We start from the raw sequence: 27,945 nt of genomic DNA, 5'->3' as shown, positions 1-27,945 counted from the left end.
AAACTAAAATATCCAGGCTCAATACCCATGTAATTTATGGATGCAAAGGTGCTGAGATTGACTGTCAACTGAAATTATTTTCAAGCATTTGCAGATATCCAGCTATATTACTTCTTACTTTATATATAAGTAATTATTAGGTACTTTTAGTGAATTTCAACTATGGCATTTATACTTCCCTACCGAAGTATATTAATTATCACTCTTTTGTACCCTTTATGCTTATGGTCTCAGAACCAAAGTAGTATTTCCAGTCATCAGCTAAGAGTTACAGAGATAGGATAAAGGTGGCTGACCTTTAAAGCACAAGCCTTTAAATGCAATTATAGATTAATTTTCAGAATATATTATATGAGATTCATGTCCAATTTGGAGAAGTATTGAGGCAAACTATCACAAATATAAGTTTTCCTTTGACAACGATGTTATTATTGAGCCATGTTTAATACGAACATGGTGTTCTGAGGACAAAGGAAACTCAGTTACATGCTGAAGAGCAGGTGTGCCTGGTGACAAGAGCACTCAACTGCTCTGCCTGTAAATATATAGAGACAAGAGCTGTGACTACCATCAGAGAAAAACAATTTAATCAAATGGCTTCTGAAAATGGAATGTTTCTATTATCTTAATTAAGAATACGCAATTTCACAAAGGAAGGATTAAAAAAGCGTCCTAAGACATAACAATCAAAACAACATTTAGAGTTTGAGGAATATGAAGATTTTCACTAGAATTTTTAAATCGTCAAAAACAATCTCCCTTACTGGAATTTAATTAGTTTCCCAGATTAACACCCTCATAATCTCTCACATTTTTGCCTATCCCACTGAAAATTTAAACTCTTCCTTAAGTGTCATTTTAATGTTAATTCTCTTCCTCTTTTTCTCAGGAGTTTACAGTAGCTTACTGCTGGTTGTTCACATCTAAATTTCTTGTAGTTCGTGACCAAATTACCTCTTTAGTACTCAACTATTCATAAATGTTCATAAATATTCCAAAAATATTTATTAAGCATAAAAGATATCAGGAACTGTGCTGGGCATTGGGAATGAATACCAAAGTGCAAGGAAAATGAATTCCGTGCTCTTTTGGGGTATACATTCTCAACAAGGTAATTACAGAATATCTTTTTTTTTTTGAGGAACATTAGCCCAGAGCTAACTACTGCCAATCCTCTTCTTTTTGCTGAGGAAGACTGGCCCTGAGCTAACATCCATGCCCATCTTTCTCTATATTATATGTGGGACACCTACCACAGCATGGCTTGCTAAGCAGTGCCATGTCTACACCAGGGATCTGAAACGGCGAACCCCAGGCCGCCCGAGTAGCATGCGCACTTAACAGTTGTACCATCGGGCTGGCCCCCAGAATGTCTTAAGTGTAAGAAATAAATGGCACAGGGCAGTGGGCAGTGAAATACAGTAACTGAAGGGAGCCTCCTCTAGACAGAGGTCCTCCTGGAAGGCTTCCTTGAGGAGATGGTGTTTGGAGATAAGACCAGGAGGCTAAGAAGTGCTATGTGCATGAAGACCTAGGAAAAAAGATCCAGTCAACAAGAATAAATGCAAAAGCCTTGATGAAAGAGCTAGGCCTGTCCAAGGAACAGATAAATATTCAGGGTGGCAGGAGTGTGGAGACCAAGAGAAGAGTGGAAAGTGGTATGAAGCATGTCGAAGTGGGTAAGGGCTAGATCATGTATGACCTGGTAGTCCACAACAAGGCGTTTAATCTGATTTCTGATCCACTTATCTGGTCAAGTTTGCCTTAGAACATGTTATGCATTTCATGTCATGCTTATTCTTAAACTATGCATAAAATAAGAATTTTCTCTGTACAGCAGTGGGGTGAATATTTATCAATAAATGAGTTAATGACTGTCTTTGGCTCTCACATATGTGGCTACTTAAAGCAAAATGAATACAGTAGTTAACAGGTCAGGCCCTGGATTCATCCAGACCTGGGTTCAAATATTAGCTCTGTCATTTACTAGTTACAGGATCTTGAAGAAATTATTATAGTCACTTCCCCAAGTCTTGGTTTCCTCATGTGTAATATGGGGGTCAAACAGCACCTGCTTCATAGAGATATTGAGGATATAAGAGAGAATGCTTTTACAGCACTTTCTCCTCAGTGTTCAGCACGTTTAGCTGTTCTAACCAATATTCCATTTCTCTGTGTGTTTATTTGAACTCCATTTTTTGACAGGGGAAGAAGCACATCATGGCCACTGAATCTCCCCCTGTTCACAGTACATTGATATGATTACCTGAAGAAACAATTCCAAGAAAAGAGGAAAAAGAGCAAGTTTGAGGTGAGGGTCCTCTGTGGTTTTTATGGAAAATAAGTTATGTTATTTAACATTTTGAAGGAAGAATAAGGAGATCTGCCATTCTGGTTACAATCGAGTGAAATTCTAACAAAAGTCTGAAGGCTTTTCAGACTTCTGTTTTTACTGGATGTATGGAACATACAGTTATCTCTCAGGGACTGGACATTCACCAATTATCCTCTCTTCTGTTTACTTCTTTCCTTTTTTTAATTAATCATGAACCATAGAAAATTTTTCTGTTAAAAAACCCAAGCATAAAGGTACTTTTGAACTCCAATTTGGAACCTACTAAAAAAGAGTGAAGACAAAGAAAACAGTAAACTCGTCCTGTGATTTTGTTGTTGTTGTTAGTTCCGATACAAGTATCATTATTGAAAAATAATTAAGGAAATAAAATGATATAAGACTAAAAATAAATGATGAACTAGGTAATTAAAAAGCACATTTAAAAAAAAAAATCTTAAAAATTGCTCTCCTCCCCTAAATTGCCCCAAATTCTCAATCATGGCCGTTAGTGTGTTCAGTCTGATGAACAAAGAAATTGTAAATTTGATTTCTTTGATTTTATGTTTATCTTTATGAGTTCTAATTTTTCCTAGACGTGAATTTTAGTTTTATTTTATATGGCAGTTCTTTCTAAACTACCTTCAGTACTAACCTTGCCTCCTTCAAACCTTATCATATTTATACTTCATAGGATAAGACAAAATCAAGGAACAGGCACGGAATCGTGTGAGTAAGCCATCTGTAGGGCCCCAGCCCCTGCCTTTGTTTAGGAGTTAAGCCCGGGGACACAGACACGCATTGCCAGCCATCAGGTGTGGTTCCTACTTCACTTTGCTGTCGGCTTCACCGCTGACCACAACAGACAGCATATTGCCCGGGCTTCTCAGATTCTACACATTCAAACTATTTGTTTTTTCTTTTTTAGAATCTTTTGAAGAGTGTGGATGCTAACACCTTGCACAAAATTCACACTTTCAAGTTATAACCACATTTCCATAATTTTATTTTACCTAATAATCTGTAAATTCATTTAATTCTGAAATCTCTCTTCTTTCTTGGCTACTAATATTAGCTTTACTTGGTGTTTACTCTCAGAATTTATTTCCCTCCCCTAATCCTGACCAAATTTTATAAACATTGTTTCCCTCGATTTCAGGGAGTTCCCACTTGCCATTTATAAGAAGAAGGCAAGTATATTTGGGTCATTCATTTTACATTATGAAGGGCAGACATAACAGGAGAATTTTAAGAACTCTGACTTTTTAGAAGCAAGAGATGTGATTCATTGAAGATGTCATCAATATTGACATGCCGTGCCATTTTTCTTCTTCATTTTTGTCTTCGAATTCTCCTATTTGCAGTGTAATTTAAGGCAAGGAGTGAAGTTTGTCACGTCTATAATGGAATCCAAAGTTACCCAGCAATATGTATATTATTGGTTTCCAAGCGTCATCTGGTGGCTGTGCTTTGAAATTACCACAGATCCTCACGTAAATCTTTCCCAAACTAAATTCTATACATAAAATGATTCAATGCCATAGGAGGAGTTATACTTTATAATTGACTAGTTCATCACATATTAAGACAACATCATGTCATGTGATTCTATTTGCAACTGAATCAAAACTGTACCCTTGTTCCATCACTAGGACCACTGAATACAACAATAGTGTGTTCTTTTTGTTTGTTTGTTGAAAATTTAATAGAGCTGCAGATTGGGTGATGGATAGCAGTATGTTCTCCCTGGGCAAGATCATCCAGTCAAATCTGGAATAGGTCCTGATACATTCTAAATACGCTCTATACACTTACAATACTATAAAACCACATGGGGTTATTAGTATTATATTCAGGAGTACTAATAATCATCACTGAGAATATTATTTCTTCATTCTATTTGTAATCATGGAGAAAGAACATTTCAAGAACAAGTAATTTTTTTTAAAAATGATATGAAAATCACATCTCTTAAGTCTTTCACAGAGAATATTCCTTTAAAATTATAACTAAGTAGGATAAATTTTTAAGAGGAAAGTAGGACTACTTCTGAGAACTAGAGTGTTAACATTTTTAAGAGGGTGTGCGTGAGAGGGGAGGGTGAGTTTCTCCCAATTTCAGGCCCCCCTCATTAAGTCACAGGCATGCTTTGACTCGGCAGGTATGTGCACAGAATCACCTGAGGTAACAGACTCCGTGATGTTCAAGTTGTTTAGAGAAAGCCCTAAGGACTGCCGTGAAGACGAGGAGGACGTGCTGCTTGAGGACTCTGACGGGGGCCGAGCAGGCTTGGCCGTGTTGCCAGTTTCCGCCTTCAACCGGTCATTTTCAGCCTTCAGGATTTCAATTTCATTCTGTTGCGAAGACGAACAACATGAAAAAAATTTGAGCTAGTTTGAGAAAATGGTACCAACTCTTCTATCAGAGTTCATTATTTTGCTTACTAAATAAAGCATGTGGTGATATGTTAAATGCAAATTATGTAAACAGAATTTCCTTCCAAAAAAGGAAAGTTAACCTTTTTGCCATCTCTCACAAACATACACTCATGTATTCACAAATATAGACACACTAACTATTAGAATTTCTTATAATTATTTTTTTAATATATCATATATTTGAGTTTTCCAGGACTTGGTCTCATTTGAATTAAGAATAATATAATTGAAGAGTTCATAACATTTCTCATTTTAAAAGTATTGTTAAAACCTCATAGGCCAATAATGTCATTTGCAATACTCTGAATCCATGGGGAGTGTAAAATAGAGCCAAATAAAAACAATATAAATAAGGTGGTTTCAAATTACTTCAGAGTCCCAGGTAACATCTGAAAGTTTTTGTTCCTTCAAAATGGGGCATTAAGCTCATAACAACAAGAGCCTTTTGATGAATACATACGGTGGCAGATGAATCTGCTCAGCAACAAGCTTTTCTTATTTCAGTCATCTGTGATTCCAAGTGATTACCGGTTTACAATAATAAAATGAAAACTTAGTCTGAGCACAGACTGGGGCTGAATTTAGCCTTCAGATGCTTCCCCAAAATACAAAAGCTTTACTTTTACAGATGGCATTCTACATCACTTTTACTTTCCTATGTGGAAAGCTTGTGTGACTTTTCTGTAGTTTTCTCATTACTTTTGTTGTTCAGTAGAAAACAAGTAAAGGTATTTGAGTCGGATTTCAAAAGAACAGAAAAAAAGTCAACAAAAAGGTAAATCGTGGAAAAGTGAAGAAGCAGGGATTGTTGTGGTTCTAAAAACTTAGCTCTCAAGGGCATCCAATCACTGGTACAAGTGCTCTGAATGTCCCTTGAGTGGAACTGGCTAGTCTGCCCTCCTTCCAACCCTGGATTTAACAAAATTCTCCATTTGGCATAAAGAAATGAGTTGCAAAGATTGAATAAACACAGTCCATTTCCATGGTAGGTTTAAAAGTGAGATTTGTTTTTATAATGACCAAAAGAAGAAAATAAATGGCATTTCTAATCTCTCCTGTTTGTTCCTTGAAAGTACTGCAGCGCGGACCTGCATCCGGTTCATGGCTTCCCGGATCTGGTCAAGATGATGAGCAGAGCTGAGGGCCTCCAGCCGAATATCCGTTAATTTCAATTCCTTTTCTCTGAGCTCGCTCTTCAGCTGCAGAATTATCTCTGCCTCAGCCTCTGTGCACTCACAGATCCTGAAGAAGGAAACAAACACACAATCAGCGGTCAGGGAAGCCAGGGGATTAGAAAAGCAACGCTTCTTTGAAAGGCTGAACGGCAATATTATCCAGCAGGTACAGAAATTATTTGCTGCTGGCAGAACCTAGAGAAATGGAGAAAGAGTTTTACAGACAGTAATACATTCACAGGTTCCAAACTGAAAATAGTCACTGTCTTTTTCATTTAATCCTTTCTTCCTATTTTCTGAAGTTTAAAACAATCTATTTTTACAGAATACAAAGTGATCCTCAAAATTTCATGGTTGCTGATATTTATGGGGCTGAAGGGTCAGAGTATTACTACATCTCATTCTGCCATTTTTTCACGGGACTTAAATCTCTATTTGCAACATGTGAAATATTTTTAAAGCAAAATTATGGCCTTAAGATGCTGATTTCTTCTTTTGTAAAATTGTTCAAAGAATAACCTTGCTTGCCAAAACAGTGTCTTCAAGTCACCATGAAAATCCAATATAAATATTGTAGAAAATAAATCAGAGAGATTCGTTTTGGACATTTAAATAATGGATGAGTGTTATATAATCGGCCTGGTAGGCTCGGCTGATTTAAGAGATCACAGCTAATAAGCCTAAATCACAGGTTTCAACTCATACAAGCAGGCCAGTTGGGGGCTGCTTGAAGCTCATATGCATTACATCCTTATGGTTTTATTGTTGTTCTGTGGACAGCTTTGTAGGAAATATGTCAAAAGACTTTGTCTCTTATAAACTAAAATATTTTCTATTTACAAGTGAGGATTATGTTGCTGGTCACAAAATGATAGTGCTATGTTCTTCCTATATGAGTCATGAAATTAGATAACAAGATGTACAAGCATCTTGAATGTTCCTGTTAGTGGTCCTGTTGTATACAATAGTTCTATGCTAGTCATTGTCATGCGCATATAGGAAACCTGATCTAAATGGTACATAAAACAAAGAGAATCATCTCATCAGAACACATGCTCCTACATTCTAAATGTTTTATTCTTTCTTGTAGCATCAAATAATGGACTATTATAAAAATGTTATGCTAGATTATCTAATAGAATTAAAGAAAAATGGATTGCAGTTTGATTTTAGGAAAGCAAATTTTACTCCGTAAACAGAAAGAGAAGGTTTTTATTGTTGAAATGCATGCGAGTGATTTTAGAAAAAGCAAAAGCAAACACTGCTCAGGTTAGAAGCCGGATCGGGCAGTTGGCATGCGTCACACTCCATTTTACCGGGATCTGTGCTTGTAGATCACAGGGCCATTTTGCCGTTTCTTTGGTGGCCAGACAAAGGGTGACCTGCATTTAATGCACAGTTAGACAGAGACATGGACAAATGCACGTGAAAAGAAGTGAGAATAATGATTTAGAAAAGTGGAGAACGAGATCAAGAAACACTCAAATTCTAATTTATGAAAAACAAAAACAAAAGAGAAACAGATGCTGTCTGCCGTTCTCAGGAAGAGCCGCAAATAACTGGCACAGAGACGGCGCTGCAGTTGTGCAAGTACAGCCCGATGACGTTGAGAACACAAAGACAGGCTTGGCCTGAAGTCGTCTTTAAAAATAAAAACTTCTTCAGCACTCTGCAGAGGGAGTGACTTACGCTGAGGCAGACTGCGACGGTTTCATGGACGCGGATCCACAGGCACCAGCGTTATGGGGCAACTTGGGGGACGCTGGAAGAGACGAGTCAGTCAGCTCCTCGATGTCTGAATGTGAGGAGGGAGGTTTGGTGGACTTTTTCTTCCCAAAGGCTTGTTTGAATGAGCTCCTCAGCTGGAAGAAGGACAGAAATTACCTTTCTTGTCTATTTGCACTTGGAGAGCTCGGCTTTGGGGCGTTAGTTTGCAGGTGCCATCCTAGCCACTGCCTGGGGTCAGTATGTATAAGCAGAGTATTAACAGTCGCAGCACAGTATCGCTAAAAATAATGATACCGTGTTTTGTGTTTTTGTTTTATTCTTGTATTAATCCAGCGCAGCACAAACATGGAAGGCTTTTAAATAGTGCAGGGTCAAGGGCACGGCTGTCAGAGCACTCATTTAAAACTAAGTACCTTGAAGGGATCTCCATTCCCAATGCTTCTCTCTTCAAGGCAATTTGTTTTAAATGGCCACTTTAGCGCTACAATCAAGTCATGTCCCACTGACAGTATAAACTTAAAAAGCAGAATGAAATCAAATTCACTTAGCACTTCATTAATTCTGATTTTCTATTCAAATTTTTAATTCCAGGACTATTCAGAACCAGAATTGGTATCCCCTACAGCTCTATTCAGAAAATGGTTTTACTTCCTCTCTTAAAATTTGAGATTAAAATGAAAAGACACAAAGAAAAGACATACAAGGTAATCTGTTTTTAAAAGGTATAAAAGCCTACTGCCAAAATGAATAGCATTCATGCCAAGGTAGGGTGTTTTTTAGAGACGCATGCCAAATTGCCCACGGTTTATATTCACCTCACTTCCTCTAGAGTTCACCTTGCAGAAACATGAAAGAGTGTGGAATTACAAATCAAGGGAATGAAGGCTGGTCAGTATTTTAAAATATTACCTGCATAAACATTTTTTTAAAACAACAAAGATATTTCTTTCGTTATTTATAGAAGGCACTCCAGTAAAGACCTCTGAGAGTCATGTTTTGGATTTCATCAAGCATGGTACTTATTTAATATAAACCTTTGTTTCATGGTATTAAAAGAAATCTTTTACGTCATTGTTTTTAAGCGTTTTGCGGTGACAGCACCTTCCCCTCAGTTTTTAGCAATTACTTAAATTATCATAAACGGTATCTCTAGCAACTTAAGGCATAGTTGTGTTAAAGTGCATTTCTATATTTCTGCTATTTTCCCTTGGTAAGAAATAAATAAAGCAGATACTAACGTAGTCGATTTCTTATGAGGTGAAACTTTATTCACACCATAAGCCCTGTTGATGCGAGGGGTGGGGGGGCATTCAAGCTCTCTTCTGTTCCGTTTACCAATTGCCTTTCTTCCCTTCTTCCTCTATCATCATCATCACCACCATCACCACCACCACCATTATCATCGTCATCTTTTTCTTCTTCTTCTTCATCTCCACAATAAACCCGTGCTCTAAGCCATTTGTTTACAGATGTTATCCTATTTTTCTTTACAATAACTCTATAAAGTCAGTAATAATTATCTTATTTTTACAGATGAGAAAATTTAGGCCCCCTAGAAGGTAAAGTAACCTGCTCAAGAGCCACATAGTAAGTAGCAGAGCTGAGAGTCAAACTCAAGTTTAGTTAGTCCCAACTCTAAAAATGTTTCCCTTTCAGCACCCTGCCACCCTAATCTTGGCGATGAGCACAGCATTTGAGGAGTCAGCCCCTTGAATGAGACTCTTTATAAACTGCTGTGGATCTCTAAAGCCCAAAAGGAAAAAGCCTGACTCATTGTGCAGTAATAAGCTTCTGAATTAGATGAATGATGATGGCTTACCCAGTTTTTCTTTTTCTTCTTCTTGGAGTCAGCATCATTACCACTGCCAATGCTGGAATGGCTTGTGGCACTGTTGATACTAGAAACACTTTCAGATGAATGCTGTCTTCTGATGCGAAGATCTAGCAACAGACAGAGAGTATCATATTTGCTCATAAAGACTTTCAGTCTGAACAAGTAAGACTCAGGCTTTCTGAGAGGAAGTCCTCTAATAAAAGTCAACACGGCTTTGTAGAGATAATTTCAATGCAGTTTTCATTTTACAAGCTTAATAAAGTACAACCATATTTGCTTTAATTAACTGGGTTATCTGCATTAAGATTCAATGGGAATCTCATATAAGTCTGTAGCACTGGTGGTTTAATAAGTTCTGAGTTTTGTCCAAAAATGAAATGCCATGCTAGTGATTTCTACTGAATACCTGGATCAAACAGTGCTTCCAAAATGATTTATTCCAAATGATTAGTTCCATGGAGTAAATGGAAACTCATGATAGAATAAGAATTCATTGTCTTTTTAATATTTGTGTTTTGAATAAAGTTACTGAAGCCAACTGTATTAACTTTCCATTTCACAGAATCATACCACATCAGAGCCAAAACAAACCTTGGAGGTCATCTAAGCACTTCATCTCATTCATAGATGAGGAAATTGAAGTGCAAAGAAGTTAAGTAACTAGACCAAGGTCAAAGAGCCAGTGAGGGGAAGATCCTCAAGAGAGAATCTGGGTACAGTGCATTGTGAATTAAACAGAAAATATATTTAATGCAGTGCAATTCTTCCATCATACTCCTACTCTCTGTCCATGGCTTAGAATAGTAATAACAATACCAGTAATAAAATGGGTAACAACAAAGCTACCTCTTATTAAGTGCTTACTCTACCCTGGGAGTATCCAATTTTATCATTAACACCAACCACTGACATGAGATTAATTACTGAATGTAATTTTCCCAGAGTCACAGAGCTGAAGAACAGTGGAGCCCACCTGAGACCTGGACTGATTCTAAAGTCATTGTGCTACCCGCCATGTAATGTGTACTCTCTGTACCTCTAAAAAGCATGTGGTACTTCTCTAGTTACACAAGATTTTTTGAAGAGGCTAGCATTTGATACTTAATCACTTTTTGAAGATATTCACTTAGTTCATACAAGCAAATTATTTATTTATAGTTAATAAAAATTGAAACTGACATTTTAGCTACTTACAGTGAACTGATATTAAGTGTTAATGGAGACACTGAGAATTTATAAAATTACTTTTAATGTCGAATCTACCTATAGGCCATTTCTATTACTATATTTAATTGGCATTAACTCAAATTAGCTAAGCAAAAAATCTCAGTGGAACTTATGTCAGAAATTACCATATAGCTTTCAAAAGGTTTCCATAAAAATAATAGCATAAAATCAAACTTTCCAGTTGATTGATCTATTTAACAGTAAAATGACTCATAGCAATGACACTTTAACTGGCTACTTTCAAAACAAAATAAATGGGTGTACATGTGGGTTTGTATTATACATATACATATCTCCGTCTTTACACTCATATACATATGTACATAACAATAATTATTTTTATTTTTCCATTAACCTAATAACCATGCTGACAAATTTTATGGGAGGGAAAAGTAGAGCTATTTTTCAGAATCCCTAGAGTTTGGTCTCTTAAAAGTATTTTTAAAAATAATGATGAGAACATTTACTGTTTTTGCATGCTAAAAGCATTACCATGCCAAAACCTAAATCAAGGTATTTATGCGTGCTCTTTTGATACAACAATAGAGGACACAGTATCCCTTAATCAATTAATATGGAAGTTATATGAATAAACAATAGAAGAATATGTGCAGGTATTTATTTTTGTTTTACATTTCTGCGGCAGTTGGCTATAAGCTTTTCGGAACAAGATGTAGTATTTGCTAGTTTTTTCCTAATACTGACTTTCACAAATAGAGCAGATGTTTTGTTAAACTATCCTAGAGCTTTTATCATATCTAAAATTAACAAATTCTATTTGACTTTGATTAATCCCCAATTTTAAAAAGATAGGTAAATTCTTGTAATCACAGGTCAAAATTAGTCCTTGGAGGTATTAGTTATATTCAACTATGACTGCATTTCCAATAAACATTAGCAAAGGCATAATTTCAATGATATCGTGGAATGAAGGCAATGCATTTTACTTTTCTCTAATAATTCTTTCCCAGTGCTTATAAGTATTTGATTCAGTGCATGGGACATCAAAGAGTTCAGTAAAGAATGGTTGACCAAATGAGTATTGACAATCTGAATGAATGGAGAAGCTTATTTTAAAAGTACATATTTCAATTACACATTGTTCATCCATTCATTTTCCATGTCCCACCCTTTGCCCCATGACTGCCTGGGGTCAAGCTACCACCATGACTTGCCTGCTCTACAGCAAGAAGAGCTGTCCAACTGACTCACCTTCCAACCAGTCTACAAACAGTAGCTAGAGAAATCTTTTTGAAAGAAAAACTTCATCATTTCTCCCTTTCTTAAGACTTTTCAATAGATTCCCATTTTAATAAAAATAGAAAATACTTCAACTCTTAAATATGGCCTAAAAGTCTCCCAGTAATCTGGTTAGTACTTTTCTCTCCAAACTGGTTCTGTTATTTTATCTTTGCTCATTGTCTTCCTTGTATCATTTCCATAAAGGTGCTAATCTCTTTCCTGTCTCTAGACCCTCTGGAAGCTCCTCTCTCAAAATTTCTGAATGACTTGAGAATTACTCCTTGTATCTCCCCTTAAATGTTGCTGTCTTGAAAAGGCCTTTCTGGACTATGCGAACTCTGTTAGGTTGCCTGGTACCTTTGCTTTCTATGGCACCTATTCTTGTTCATTTTAGAACTTATAACTATTTTGGTATGCATATTCAACTATACTAACAATCACAATTGTTTATTTTCTGCTCTACCAGTAGACTAAAAGTTTGATGGAGACAAAGGCTATGTCTATTTTGTTTGCCCTTATATATCCAGGGCCTTTTGCAGAGCATGGCATGTGGTAGGTGATCAATACCTGCTGAATAAATTTATTCTTATTATTCATTCTACACAACTGTGTTTGCCTAACATTCCTAAAAAATACTTACTGTTGACAGCAGTTTAATGCATGTTTTGTCAAATTGTACTTGATACGTCTTAAGGAAAAACTATCGCATGTTTATGCACAGAAGTAGTAACTTAAAAAACAATAGTACATTTTGAAAAATAAAAATAAAATTTTCCATTACCTTTACCTTTCAGCCTTATAATAATTAAGGTTTATAATGTCACAATTGTTATAAATATAATATACATCAATTACCTTTCATTGCAATGGATTGTGAGCTTTTGAGCAGAGAGGGCTTTTTTTAAAATTTTCGTATTTCAAGATCTAATAGAGTGCCTAGTACATAGCAGGTGCTCAAATAACATTTGTGAATGAATAAATACATTTATTCTATTGTAGACTGCTATTATTTATCAGGCTTTGTAAATAAATGTTATGTACAAATATAGAGAAAATAGAAAGTTACCTTAATAAATTGGTATGTGATTTTGCCATAGTTGACCTACCTATAAATGTGTTAAGTCACTCCAAATACATATCTTAAGATTATATGATAAAAATTTACCTGACATAAATATTTTAAAGGTCACAAAAACCAAATTTCAATACGATTTCAGAAAACAAATTTACAGCTTATATAATCATCTTAATAACCATGGAAAGATATGTAATTAGTCCATGACTGTTTATTTTCTCCATGTAATGTCAACAGTCAATTATAATAAGGATTCATCTGTTTCCACTGAACTTAATGTGTTTTAATATTACAGGAACACAATCTAAATATCCTATATACATTCAACCTTTATAACTATTTGTTTTTGTTAGTTTTTAATCTTGTAATATTATTTTTTAAATTTTATTGACCAATTTGACTATTAGCTGTTATCATTTTGTTCATGTTAGGCCCCCCTCCCACATTTCTGAGCAAAGGAACTCCTATTTTTCAAGTCCAGCAGATCTCTTAAGCCACCTGTTGCCTAAGATAAAAGGAATCTGTCCAGAAAGTTTTACTTCAGTGACTTGTACTGTGTTAAAGAAAAGATTAAGCCTTTTTAAATCCCTTCTGGACCTATTTACGACTTGAAGATTTAGAACATAAGCTGCTTTATTATAGCTCTAAGATAAGCTTTAAATATGCAGTTAATTTTCCATGCAGCATATAAATCAACTCCCCCGCATGGAAAGTTGCTAAATTCTCAACAGAAGTAGCCCCTAGAGAACTAGTTTGTCCTTCAATTTAAGTATATCTCACTTTATATAATTGTTTTCCTAAAATTTAAATTCAAGTGTTTTTTAAATTATATTATTCCTTTCTATAAAATTTAATTACGCCCTTTTTATGTGCAGGGCATCATCATAGCCACTAGGATTAAAAAAACAAACCACTCTACTATCAATCAGGAAAGGCAGACCTTAAATAAATGAAGGAACCAAAGTATAATGCAAATTTTGATAGTGGAAATACAGTTATTTCCAGAAACATATCACAAGGGGACTTCATCTAGTTTGAGGATCAAGGAGGCATATTTAGACTAACTCTTGCAAGGTCTTAAACATTATGGTGAACAAGTAGGGTAGAAAGTTATAAGTAGAATAAACAGAATATATAAGGAACTTTTGAAGAATTGGACGAAGTTCAGGGTAGCTGAAATATGAAATATAGAATGCAACAAAAGAGCAAGATATAAGGTCTAGATTAATGTCTAGCATATAACTGATAATCAATAAATATTTGTTGAATGAAGGAAGCTGGTGAAGAAAGATTATATCATGTTAAGGAGTCTGTATTTAATCCTAAAGTCAATAAGACACCTGTAGATATATGTTGTCAGACAATTGCTATGGTTTCACTGTGCGGAGGATGTAAAGTGGTGTTTGACAATGAGCTGAAAGGCTTTAGGAGTATGCGGTCATTGTTCAAGTGAGAGAGGAGGGATGGTGATAGTAGGATTAGAGAAAAGAGAACAGATCCAAGAGAATTTAAGGGGTGGAATCCACAGAACTTGGTGATTTTTTGAGTGAGGAGAGGAAGATGTATAAATAACAGATTTCTGGCTATGTGGAAGGATGTTGGTGCCATTTACTGAGGCAAGGAACACTGAAGGTAAAGCGAGTATGTGAGGGAAGATGACAAGTTCAAATTTGGAGATGTTGAGTTTAAGCTGACAAACAGACATCCAAAGATAACCAAATGTAGTTCTCTCTTTGGCAGCTGGATACACAGATCTGTAACTCAAGAGATGAGCCTGGCCTGGAGAGATATGATTGACAGTCATCAACACATAAATGATGATTACAGCTAGAGCACTAGATGAGTTTGTACAGGATTTTAGATAGGATGGAGAGAATCAAAATGTACAAAATCATAATGAAAGAGAGCTAAGGACTGGGTTCTAAGAAATATCAACAGTTAACAGATAGATACAACTGAGTGAACCTACAAAAGACACTTTGAAAGAGATTTCAAAGGAGCAGCAAAAAAACTAAGAATATGGATGTCATGAACATTAGAAGAAATGTATGTTTCAAGTAGGATGGAATGGACATCAGTATAGAATGCTTTTTCTATGTAAAATACAATAAGAATTTGAAATGTTGTACTGGATTTAGTGTCATATAAGTCACTCCTGATTCTGGAGAGCTGGTGAAGTGGTAGGAAAGGAAGCCACACTCCAGTGGTCTGAAGTGTGACTGGCTGCTGAGATATTGAAATATTCCATAAAACTTTTCCAGAATTCATATGGAAGTGGGACGAGAAATGACAGGACATTTTTAAGCTAGTAAAGAGTTGAGCATATCAAATGCTTTTGAAAAGAGTTAGGACATGAATAAGCAGAACCTGTGTAAAGAAAAGACAACGTGACACTAATACAAAGCATTTCTTCCATGGCAAATCATGGGAAAAAGGGGGTGGGGGTGGTGGCAGAGATTGTTTTGTCATGTTTAGAACTGTTGAAGCATAGTAATAACAAAAAGTAGTCCAAATTTTAGTCCGTTTTCTTACTGTTTTTAAATTCTCCACAAGAAATTAACCTTTTTATTACACCCCACCCAGGATGAGTTGCTCCCCACACTCACTACTTGGTATTTCACCATATTAATTATTTTATTTTTGTGTACAGATCTAGATTTTCGTACTCCTTACTAGGTTTGTTTTGCTTGAAATCAGATATAAATGCATTAATCAACCTCCCCATCCTCACCTTCACCAAATCAAGTGGAGAGAAATGTGTGTATGACTATACAAGAAAATTCTTAAGAAAGATCAATTTAAAAATTATTTAATAATGAAAGCTACTGTTCTTAAATTCTGGAATTCTGACTGCATTAATACCAACTTACTCATTATAAAAGGCAATGTCACTGAGTAAAAGCAGCTTTGCTTTAATTAATAAATAAAATAGATGACTATTACATTGAATGAAATAGGCAATATTTCTAAATATACCTTTGGGAGGATGGTCTGGACCATTCAGTGCTCCTTGAATGGCTGCCTGGGCAGCAGAGTTCTGGGCCTTCAACATTTCAATGGTTTCTCTTAGTTCTATAAGTTCAGACTCCTGTGAAACAAACACAATGTAGAAGCTTTAATACCTAGAGAGAAAAGTAAAACATCCTTCTTCATAATGCACTATCAAACAGGTTTGATTTTATGTAGTGCTAATGTCCTGGGAGATTTGGATGCTTGACTGACCTTGTCAAGTTGAATCTAATAACTTCTTATTTAGCTAAATGTACCGGAGAATTAAAAAAAAAATTTTTTGGTTATTCTCTTATAAATGTGATCTGAATAGTCTTTATTCCTCTCAAAAGGCAGCACCCAAAAATGACCAGTACACATAAAGCAAGATATCACATTGCTAATTTTATACCAAACTTATTAATACTACCTATGATTATATTACATAGTTAGATACCAGTATTGTACTAGTGCATCATATTGCATTTACTGTCAACTGGAAACCCTGAGTTTTTGTCAAATGAGCGATTTCAGATTTTGTCACATTTATTTTGCAATTGGAAAATAGGTTCTTTATATTCAAATATAAAACCTGGAACTCATCCCTAAATCACTCCTTTCAATGTAATCTTATCAAATTCTGCTGGCATATCAAGGTCATCTTAGATTCTGATACTTTTCACCCAATAAAACTCTTAGTATGGAGACCCATCTTCATCAAGCCAAAGCAACAGAGAAATTTTTAAAAACTGAATAAAAATATATGTAATATACTGTCCTTAAATAATAGTTAAATTACCAAAAAGCTTACAAATCAAATTTTTATAAAACATCTATTTTCTTATTGAATTTAAGATATATCCCAATGAAAATCCTTGTATAAATTTGCTCTTTCACAGATATTGAAGTGAATTATTTTATCAGACATGACTCAGTATGAGGAAGATAAGATAAAAAGAGAAGGAAGTGGAGTGCTCTTTCAGCATAGGCAATATTTCCATCAGGAGCTCCTTCTTGGCATTGATAGCAATCCTAAAAATTAGAATCCTTGTCAGTGTCTTAGAGGGAGAATTCATTGCTAATGTATTTGTCATTCATCATTTTCTCTAGCATCTTTGGAAGAAAGCCAAAGAATCAGGCTTGGGTTCTTTGCTCCGTGGTAGAGTTTATCCCCACTCAACGTCTCCCAGAATATGTAGAGAAGGCAGGATCACCGACAACTGCCTTTGCAGGAGACTGCCTCACACACGGGAATGTCCAGTGACTATTCTGAACTTAGATACCTTGTTAAAGAAGACAGACAATGCTAGTTGAAATGATATGCAAGTTTGGGATAGATAACTGGCACTACCTCAATCTATTTTGATTGGCTACCTGACATATTCCTGACTGAGAATAGTGAGATATTTTAAAAAACAAAACCTCTTATAGACTTTTAATAGCTCATATCAAAAAATCTCATAATGAAACATCAATAGCAACCTCCTGGATTTATAGATGGATCTTCAAATACTTGATTGTAATTTCATCTGCATTTATTTATCAAAAGAAAAAGAACGTGTTTGTGGAAAATTTCCAATGTCATAACACAAAACACACCACAATTTCTCAGTCTCTCTAAGTTCCATCTATATTCTGTTCCTTGCCCAACTAGTAATATATAAGTTTACCAAAATTTAACGTACTTTCCATTTAAAATGAGTCTCCCAAGAGATAAAATGTTTAAAAAATTCATCCTGCTTTAACCAGAAATTTATTCACAGAAGGATATCTATAGTGCATATTTAAGGAATTACATAAATAGAAATTTTACAACATATAGACTAGGACTTGTGTTACATTTTAATTATAAGCTGATTTTAATTTTTGAATTTAAAAGAAATAGTGCTTATAGTGTGGATTAAAAATCTGCTAAAACATTTGGATTTAGGTTTAAAGTGAAAAAATGAAAATGAGAAGATCTCATGCAAATGTCTAAAAAATTTAGCTTAAGTTTATGAGATAGCTGACTTATTTTGATGTCAAAACTAATCTTTTCTAGAGAAATCTCTTTTAAAAACTGTTTTTTAAAAAAATTAGAAGTGGACTTTCAGGGAATATTATTTTTTCACAAAATTGTGTTTAATACGAGATAGAAGAATGATCACTTTCTAAAATTAAGTACTTTTTAAAAACAACAGATATTAGCAGGTTAGTTGTTACTTATTGTGGCACAATAAACCCAAAGGAAGAGCAACTAGGTAAGAAATATATTCATTATATGACGGGAAAATCACATCCATGAAAAAAGTGATTTTATCAAATTCATAGTAGTTCTTTAGGAGAACTTTGTAAATGTAATCAAGCCCTTATGAAATATTCCATTGTCTTTAATTAAAAAGATAGTTAAATTCTACTTTGACATAATCTGTTCAAACCTCAAGTGCTTATCTCTCCAAATCTGCAAAACTTCCTTCCTTCTTCCTCACATCAGTTGATGAGATCCACCTACACCTGTCACTCAAGCTAGAATCATTTCTTTTCCTGAGTCTTTCTATATGATTTTTCCCTTTGCCTTAAATATCCTTCCTCACTCTGAAAGGCCATGGTGAAATGTCTCCATACATGTGAAACCTCTTAGTTTTCTTCTCAGAAAAAATGAAAAGGTCCCCTTTCTGTGCTTTCAAACCATTTATGACCTTCAGCTTATTTAGTTGTTGAAGAGTTTATCTTTTGACCTAACTTACGATCTCAGTAAATGTTAGTATGATTTTGTTCAAATGTTCTGGTCTATGTTAAACAGATGTTTCTCCCCTTCAAAGAATAATGTTAAACTTCAACTCTACTGCATGTTTTAACAACAGGGTGTTTGATCACCCAGGGTGCCACAAAGACGTCAATAACTTTATTATTCATTGTAAACAGAAAGTCTCAGTATGGCTAAATCAGTAGAATCATTTCCTTTGGATGGTAATAAAATCAGGTTTTCCTTTCTCTGTTTTCCAATAGTTCCTAGAGGTAAATGTAAGGCATTTTAAAATGAAAATTTGACTGAGACATAGAAATTGATTTTTAGTAGTTTATTTCTAGGTTTCCTTTTTTTCCCCTTCATAATTATAGTTGGTTTTTCACATTTATTTTTTAAGCTATATTTTCCTAAGTTTACTATAATGCATGGACATTGCACTGTTGCCTCCAAGTACAACTCTGAATTCCCTTTTTCGGCCATAGTGGGGATGTAGATCAGAAAGATGATTAGAAGTGAGTTCCAGAGATAGCTGACTATAAAATTGTTTGATTATCTGAAATAGTTTCATATAGTCTCTTTATTTTGAAGATGACCTAATAAAAGATACTTAAGTTTTGAGAATCTCTATTAACCCTTCAGAAAAAAACGCGGGAAAATGTTTATACTATCAGGATATGGATTTAAAGTCTACTCTTCGTATTCAGTAGTTTCCAGTTTCTTCTCTCCTTATTAGAAACCAAACAGAAGACTGGGGCTGAGATAATTCTGCAAAGGATCCTGGAGATAAAATGATCAGACCATATTTTGTTGGTATTTCCTCCTTTTCAAGAGTGGTATTTTAAAACCTGAGAACCAAACTAAAATTTCATTTATTTACAATGAGCCAATCAAGATAATGATGTCCCAAATACCTGCTGACCATGTAAGATGCCAGTTTTCCAGGAGAGTTTCCTGGGTAAAAGAAGGTGGATGGAGTCATTATCTCTTCTAACTATTTTGTACCTGTCTCTGAGGCTAAATAAGTTATCAAGATCAGACTTGAAATGCTTCAAAATAAAATTATCAAATACAGGTATCAAAATACTAGCTTGCTTGGGATTCTTTCTAACCTAATTTCTTAACTATATCTGACCTCTTTCCAAACTTCTCCTAGTCACAGGCCTTCTTGAGAATCCCACAAGCTTGGCAACAAATCTCATCAACCTACTTGACCTTCTAGGCAAGGCTCTTAAAAAATTCTAAACCCGTTTTTTGCTTCTCACATTGACACTCAGTTAATCTCACACTATCTAGATGTATTTTCTTTGAACACATTCCACTCCTAACCCCTTTGTACTGTGTCTTTAGTTTTTCTACTGAAAGAACCTGGCCAGCCCTGGTTCTAACTAAATGAACTAAACTCACCAAATCACAGTAGCATAAGCAACTGGAATCCATAAGTAACTTATGAATTCAAATTATCCTATGCCTAAAAGGCTAATGGACGTATTTTCTGACTCTAACATCAAATTTTTAAAAACACTTCCAGATGACAAATACTTTATCCAAACTGGGGAAAGTTAATGTAAAGACCCAATTCAACTAAATTTTTAGCTTCTACATTATCTATTTTCAGAGTCACAGCTTTGAATTTTCTCATTTTTAAGGTTTAAGTTTCTATTCATCTAGTCACCAAAAAAAGAAATTTCACAGAGGCAAGAATGAGCAAACCCAGACTTCATAGTTGGCACAAGGATCAATATCTGAGCTCCATCACTCATACAAAAGGTATTCCTCTGTCATGCTCTGACCTAAGAAGGCTAACCTAGTATCCTTTAATATGCTTTAATTGCCTCTGGCATGACAACTATAGGGAACTGATTTGAAAGTCTTCTAATTATCCATAAGTACTACCTTAGTAAATTTGCAAGGGTATAGTAGTAGTTCTGTAAAATTTTCAGTCGTAAAAATATAGACTTGCAGAATTCTTGCCATTCGATGACTTGCATTGTAGCCTTCGTCATCTGGCATTCTATGAGAAAATAAAGGCCTGAACAATAATTTGAGTGACAAGTTTTTCAGTTTTGACAAGGATGGTACATAGCTAATACACTCTAGATGCAGAGAACAGAAATTATTTTATCCTATATGATTGATGCCTCAGGGCATTAAGTCCTAATTCTCTCATAGAATCATAGAGAAGAAGTGCTGGTAGTGGGACAAGGACCTGAAATCTGGGTAAAATTCTTGATCAGACTATGTCACTATCACAATCTGTTGAGCCCTAGGTTAGCAGAGGGCAATGCCGACAGATAATTTCACCCTCCAGCAAGCATCATTGACAATTCTTTTTTTTTCCTATATAGATCTATTTTTATATAAAATGTGATCCTCTGCTGGCAATTGAGAATGCTGTTGAGCTTTTGGGAAATGCTGCTGGATTAACTAAATTTTCATTAACTTAATTTTGTCATGTTAGTCTGGTGTCAAAAAACCTTGAATGGCTCCTTGTTTTCAAAAATCAGATTCCTTAGACATCTTTCTAGCCTTAGTTCCCATTTCCCTCCACATTCCTTCTTTTTCCCTTAATATTTCCCATATTTTCCTCCTTGCTGCTCATGCTCATGGTGTTTCTTCCTCTATGATGTACAGTCCTCCATGTTCACTGAAATAATCTTCATTCTCCAAGAGCCTGAGGAGGTTCCTCTGTGCCATCTCCACACTGAAACCAGTGTGAAGATGCAGCGGTCCCCCATGAGAACGCTCCCGACATTGGACTGTTATATTGCTAATCGTGCCTCCTGAGTTATTCATACATCTCTTTTCTTTCTTACCAGGCTGTAAGTATATAAAAGCAGCATTTGGGCATATACATTTGGTAGGAGAATCAGTGTGATTTGGCATCTGTAAACAAAGAAAAATTTTAGGGCACTATTCAAGGGAGTGATTTTAGTCTATAAATCAAACTAAAGTTTTGATATAGTCTTCAGACTATTCATGCCATTGATTGTTGAAAATCACACTTTGAAGTCAGAAGAAGCCAGAAGATTTGGATTTGGATTCCTAGGTTAGTTTATCTATTTCTTAAGCATGTAACCAAGGACATGTAACTACCTTGGCCTTTGTTTCTTCATGTGTTAGCATCCCATCCTGCCTTTACATTTTTCAGCAGTGCTTATCGTCACCTGGAATACTATATGTTTTAATTATATTTTTATCATAATCTGTCACCTACTAGAATATAAACTATTTTATATTATAACCGGTTATAAACTAGGATATAAACTCTGTGTGTGTGTGTGAGTATATATATATATATATATATTTCATAGTTTTATTCTCAGTAGCCAGAACATATCTCATACACAGCAGAAATTCAATATAACTTTGGCGAATGACTAAATGGACAAATGAACCTTGGAGCTCCAGGAACAGAGTTTCAAAACCTCTGCTCTATATTCTCTAATCTTTTTCCCAGTATTGTTGGATCACTAGAGAGCAATATACCCTTTTATCTCAGCTCCCTGAAGAAATGACTTTACTGAAATAGGATTAAATGTTATGCCCTCAACTTTTAGAGAAATGTCTATTTGAACAGTGATTCTGTCTTTTGTTATTCCATGACCCCAATTTAAGAAACTTTACAATAAATTTGTCCTTGAATTCAGTGCCAAAAAGTTTGCCTCTTCAATCTAAATTATGCTCTTCTGGTCAGAAAATGAGAACTAAACATGCCAAGCCGTCTCCTTTTGTGTCTCAGCTTCCTTGACATTCAATTCAGTTCAGAGCTTTGCAGAAGTAATTACACAGGCTCAGGCATCTTGTTATATACATTCCTCTATTGGTTTTCACTAGATTCTGTCATTGAATTGTGCCATAGCATATTACAAATAATTTTATGAGATTATCAAAACCACTTTGGAAATAGGCAAGTAATATATCTCAGATTAGGCAGCCCTAGTGGTCTAGTCATTAAGATTTGTGTTCTAACCACTGCTTTCTGGATTTGTTTTCTGGTCAGGGAACCACACCACCATCTGTCTGTTGTCATACTGTGGTGGCTGTGTCTTGCTGTGATGCTGAAAGTTATGCCACTTGGATTTCAAACACCAGCAGGGTCACCCACACTGGACAGGTTTCAGCAGAGCTTCCAGACTAAAATAGACTAGGAAGGATGACATGGCCACCCACTTCCGAAGAAAATGGCCATGAAAACCCTTGAATAGCTGTAGAGCACTGTCTGATACAGTGCCGGATGGGGAGATGATGGCGCAAAAAGACTGGGCAGGGTTCTGCTCTGCTGTCCACAGGGTTGCCAGGAGTCAGAATCCACTCGACAGTACTAACAACAACAAATCTCAGAATGATAAAATAAACTAGTTACTAATGTTGTGTGTGTACAGCCTGCAATTAGAAGAGCAATCAGTTAAAAAAAGGGCAAGGGCAATTTCAGACATCATGCTATCTTCTGAGAAAATTTCGTATTTGTGGTAATGTTACTTTAAGAATAATGTGCACACAATTATAAAATACCTTGTATTACGGAGAAATATTTAAAATATTCAGGCATTATTCATAAGCATTATAAATTAACGTTTGTTTTTCCAGTTTCTATGAGAAACTGTACTTACAAATATGAAAGTTGAAGGAAATATGGGAGAGGCAAAAATATATTAATTATGACTTAAAGATATGGAGACAAATACTAAGGATGATTTCTAGCGCTATGCTTGGCATATGGCCAATAATGAATTAGGTTCATCTTACATTTTGTAAGGGGAAAAGGAGAGAAATGTAAAGGAAGGTAACATTTGCTGACTGTCCACTGCATGTGACATTATCATAATATCTCATTTATTCCTCATAATGACTCTACAAGGCAGTTATCATAATCCCCATTCTAAAAGTGACGAATGTGAGGGTCAGAAAAGGAAGATCCCACAGCTTCTAAGAGACGCCCCTGAGATTCACACTCAAGCCTACTGGGCTCCAATGTTTATATTCTTTCCCACTCCGCTGCCCTAAGAGACCTTGTAATCCTATTTGCTGAGTTCTTATGTTACATAGTGAAGTGGTAGACTGTACCCCCCCAAACAAGATTAAGATAAAATTTATGCTTGAGAGAGTTTGTTCACTTCCCTTCAAGAACAGGTTTCACAGGGTGGACAGTATTCTCTTTCACAGGCATGGGAAATCTATGAAATAGGAGAATGGAAGATAAGGGCAGATAGAATACCCTTTGCTAATTATACTAAGCAATTATAGTATTATTCAATTTTCTCTTTTGGTTTAATTAGGCTTTTCATTCATGTTTGTATTTAACTTAAAAAAATGGTAAACTGACAAAACTTGGTCATACATGCTAATTCTTTAAAGCTAATGACATACTTTATAGAACTAAAGACAAAATTGGAAGCCCTTCCTATGGATCGAGATATAGGTACTGATTCTGAAAATATCCAGAACTTTTTAGATTATGGATCTGTTTGAGAATCAGAAGAAAACTGTGTCCACTTTGCTCATATTACGCACATGTGCAGTTTTTACAAATACTTTCATACAATATTAGAGTCTTCATCTGTCTCTGACAACCGCCCAAGGACTCAGCTTAGGACTACCAAAGTAACAGCAGAGAGTCAGTTACTGGTTAACTTGTGGAAAGGGTCCACGTTCTTTCTAGGCAGCACAGACCTTTTTGATGCTTCTGCCTTTGTGAACTGAGTTAATTCTCTGTTTATTTCTTTTTAGTATTGCTTCTTCTACTCCATAAAATCATTCAGATTTTATATAATTTAACTTTACTTCAAAGACAGCATCCCCAGATGCCAACTAGTCCTTTTTACTCCAAAATTACGCAATATTGTCCTTTGTCCCATAGATGCTTTAACCTAAAGCCCTACCTTGTCGAGTCCTAACATCTCTTCCAGGCCTTATCCACGAGTATCTCAGCCTACTGGCCTTCGCATGGCTTACAGACCATGCATTTGTGAAAATCTTGTCAGAATGCAGCTCTTCTCAACTGCATAACAAATTGTTCCTAGAATATTCTAACTCTTCTTCCATACAACTGTTTCTCTTTCTTAACATTTGGTATTCTTTTAATAGTTCCAGTCAGAGGTAAAATAATACACTGCCTAGAAAGAACTCTGTGTGCGTGTGTGTGTGTGTGTGTGTGTGTGTTCCAATTATGGATTAATCTGGATCATAAGTCTTTAAATCAAAATCTGAAAAGGAAAGGCATTACCTTGTCACTGTTCCAATTTAGTATAGAATGGATCCTCTGTAGTATTATTTTTAAGAAGCTGCATCTCAGGCATTGTTTAAGTATCCTCTGCAACTCACCATCTTATTTCACGGCCCAGTACCAGTTCTTGAACATACCTTTTGTTCCGCTGTCATGGTTAGACTTTGCAGTCGGCCAGTCATATTCCCTAAACTCTTTTCAAAAGCTGCTACGAGGTGAGCCTGTGAACCAAATGGAAGGATCACATTTTAAATGTCAGAACCTCATTTGGATGGACGAAAACACTTCATTTTACAAAAAGCTTAATTTCAGGTATTCTAACTCTTTAAATACTGTGACCATCACGGTTAAATTTCAATGGTGACTCTCCTTTAACACAAATCTTCATTTATCTTTTCTAAACTTCAGCTTAAAATCAGTGTTTTAGTCTCTTGACATTTAATGTGAGTTCAAACAACTTCTGAAAGGGGATGGTATTTTGCAAATAATAACACCTTCTAACTTGCACATCATGGAAGATTTGACACCTAAAATACTGAATAAAGTTCTGAGTTGCAAAGTTTTTGACTGAAAGCCCAAGAGGAGGTCACTGTGATAGTCAATGGACAAATGTTCCTCCTTTTTATACCTGTATGATGAACTTTGAAGACATTGTTAGCTCCTCCATTATAAAGGCACTCTCCTCCAAGTGTCAGACATCTGCTGACAGCTAAAACATTATCTTTCTTCTCTTTCTACATACAAAGAACTGAATCGAAAAGAGTTGTCTTCACTTTCCAAACTCTTTTCAATAAAAGGGCTTTTATTTCTACTTTATTCTCTTCAACTAAGAAAGCATAGGTAGGCCAGCTAGAAAGAATATTCAATCATATTTTATTTAACATTAGGTTTTTGTGGCTTTGGGGTTTTATTTTAAATCTCAGAGAATTATACATATTGCAGTACATAACCATAAGTCTTACGATTAAGAAGTATTTGACAATCTTATTAGAGCTCTAAAACAGGCCAGTCCTACTGACGTGCCATTATGCAACAGCGTGACCCACAGAATACTGGGTGTGAAGAGGTGCTCCATCTTCGCTGTGGCTTTAGGTAAGTCTGTAGGTATGCTATCTCAAACAGATCTAATTCTATTATGCTCTTAAATGGATCCAAGGATAGAATATTTTACAGCCCACATCTGTAATAAACTATGTGTGGGGGGAAACTTGGCAATCCTTGGCAAAAGATTAATTTTTTGAGGGAAGGGAGTAAGAGAACTCAATTAAAATACATCGCCCTGTAACTCTAGCAGAGCTGAAACGCTGAAGTACCTGTAATCAAAGGGATCATGGGAGTCCTAAAAATTAGGGCATTCGAAGTTTATTCCATTATTGGTAACAGCTAGAATGTACAAGGCCCTTCCATTAGCATCATGATACAAAGGTGTCTTTGTTTCTATCTCTGAACTTATCCTGAGCTTCCTTTTTTTCCTGACACTGCAAAATGGAGAAAGATCATTCGTAGAAAATGCTTCTACTAATCTTCAGGCCATCAGAACAAGTCTTCATTCTTTTTCCACTCCCTCTTCTCTTCCTCCCATACATACACGCACACAAATGATGATGCGTATTCCCTGACTTGTGTTAAGTGAAGTCTGTCAAGGTAGCAAAATAGACAAGACTGAATATTAGTTAAGGGAAGTTCTTTTTAATGCATACTGTCTTTGGTTTTCAAATCACAACCTTGAGAATTATACTTCAAGGTTTGTTAGCAGATTTAATTGGATAAATATTACTCAAAAAGAAAAAGAAATAGTATCATATAGTTTAAAATATTTTCAATGAAGGAATACTATTACATCAGACTTAGTACCCTCAGAAATTAGCATAAGGTTATGTCCCACTTTCTCTGATACTTAACCTTTTTTAATTGTAAAAAAAATACACCCTACATAAAAGAACAAATTGAAAATGTACAGCTCACTGGCTTATCATATAGTGAACGTTCATGCACTTATGAGCCAAGTCCAGAAACAGTACATTTCAAGACCCCAGAAGTCCTCCCTTGCCCCTCCCTCAGTACTGTCTCCTCTCCCTTCCCCAAAGATAACCACTGTTATGACTTTGTGGTAGTTATTTTCTTGCTTCTCTTTATAGTTTTATCACCTAAGCTTGCATCCCTAAATGTTATGCTAGCTTCGTCTATTTTAAAAACTATTCCAGTGGAATCATATGGCATGATTTTTTTGTGACTGTCTTCTTTTACTTAACATTGTGCTTTTGAGATCTGTCCATGTGGCGTGTAGCAGGAGTTAGATTTGGCTCTAGAACTCTGCTCTGTGTGACTTATAACATATTTGCCCATGATGACCGCTTGTGCTGCTTCTAGTTTAGTCTATTAGAAATAATCCCGCTATGACTCTACAGTGGGTTACTAAATCCTAAAAGCAAAACTGCTTGTTTTCTTTTAAAATAGTGAAAATTCTGGTGGAAAATTGTTACATTTACTCAAAGAAATGCAAGATTCTACTCAGTATTGCAAAGTTTTAATTCTCCCAAAGAATTGTAATGCTTAATTGTTGGACTATGAGTCCTTGAAGGTATAATCTTGAACATAGTTACTTTCCTTTACCTTCTATGCATATTTTATCATAATAGGAGTTAAAAATCTGACAAAGAAAGAGGGGCTGTGAAGAATATGCTGTACAAATATATTGCTTATATTTTGTAGCTTTGAATAAATATAAAATATTTACCATTTGAATTTCAGTTTTCAATCTTTGGAAATTGCTTTTCATTAATTGCCCACAGGAAAAATGTATAACTAGTTACAAAAGAATATTTTAATTTGAGTCACATTGTTTTAAACAAAAAATATGTTAAAAGCATGTTAGTGAAATATTGCTTTGAATTTATATTGCCTTGGTTTAGTTTATCAGATTAACTTTGTTACTTTGAGTTGTAAAGGTTAAAT

At 35.4% G+C, this 27,945-nt stretch overlaps 1 protein-coding gene across 20 annotated transcripts in view; it reads right to left on the bottom strand.

Annotated features, from left to right (window-relative positions):
* The window catches only part of NAV3 (neuron navigator 3), a 776,877-nt gene that overhangs the window by 27,102 nt on the left and 721,830 nt on the right, over positions 1–27,945 (bottom strand). For 11 of the 20 annotated variants that reach the window (XM_070254199.1, XM_023631454.2, XM_070254209.1 and 8 more), the window contains 7 exons: positions 25,128–25,211; positions 16,028–16,139; positions 9,493–9,614; positions 8,489–8,509; positions 7,635–7,807; positions 5,859–6,012; positions 4,512–4,686 (listed from right to left, as the gene is read on the bottom strand). In XM_070254199.1, the coding sequence (XP_070110300.1) occupies positions 4,512–4,686; positions 5,859–6,012; positions 7,635–7,807; positions 8,489–8,509; positions 9,493–9,614; positions 16,028–16,139; positions 25,128–25,211 (841 nt within the window). The remainder of the gene's footprint in view (positions 1–4,511; positions 4,687–5,858; positions 6,013–7,634; positions 7,808–8,488; positions 8,510–9,492; positions 9,615–16,027; positions 16,140–25,127; positions 25,212–27,945) is intronic. The other 9 variants (XM_070254197.1, XM_070254205.1, XM_070254207.1 and 6 more) reach the window with 1 other exon arrangement.

Source organism: Equus caballus, chromosome 28, assembly GCF_041296265.1.
Source record: "Equus caballus isolate H_3958 breed thoroughbred chromosome 28, TB-T2T, whole genome shotgun sequence".
Classification (NCBI taxonomy): Eukaryota; Metazoa; Chordata; class Mammalia; order Perissodactyla; family Equidae; genus Equus; species Equus caballus.
This window is presented reverse-complemented; position numbering and strand designations above follow the sequence as displayed.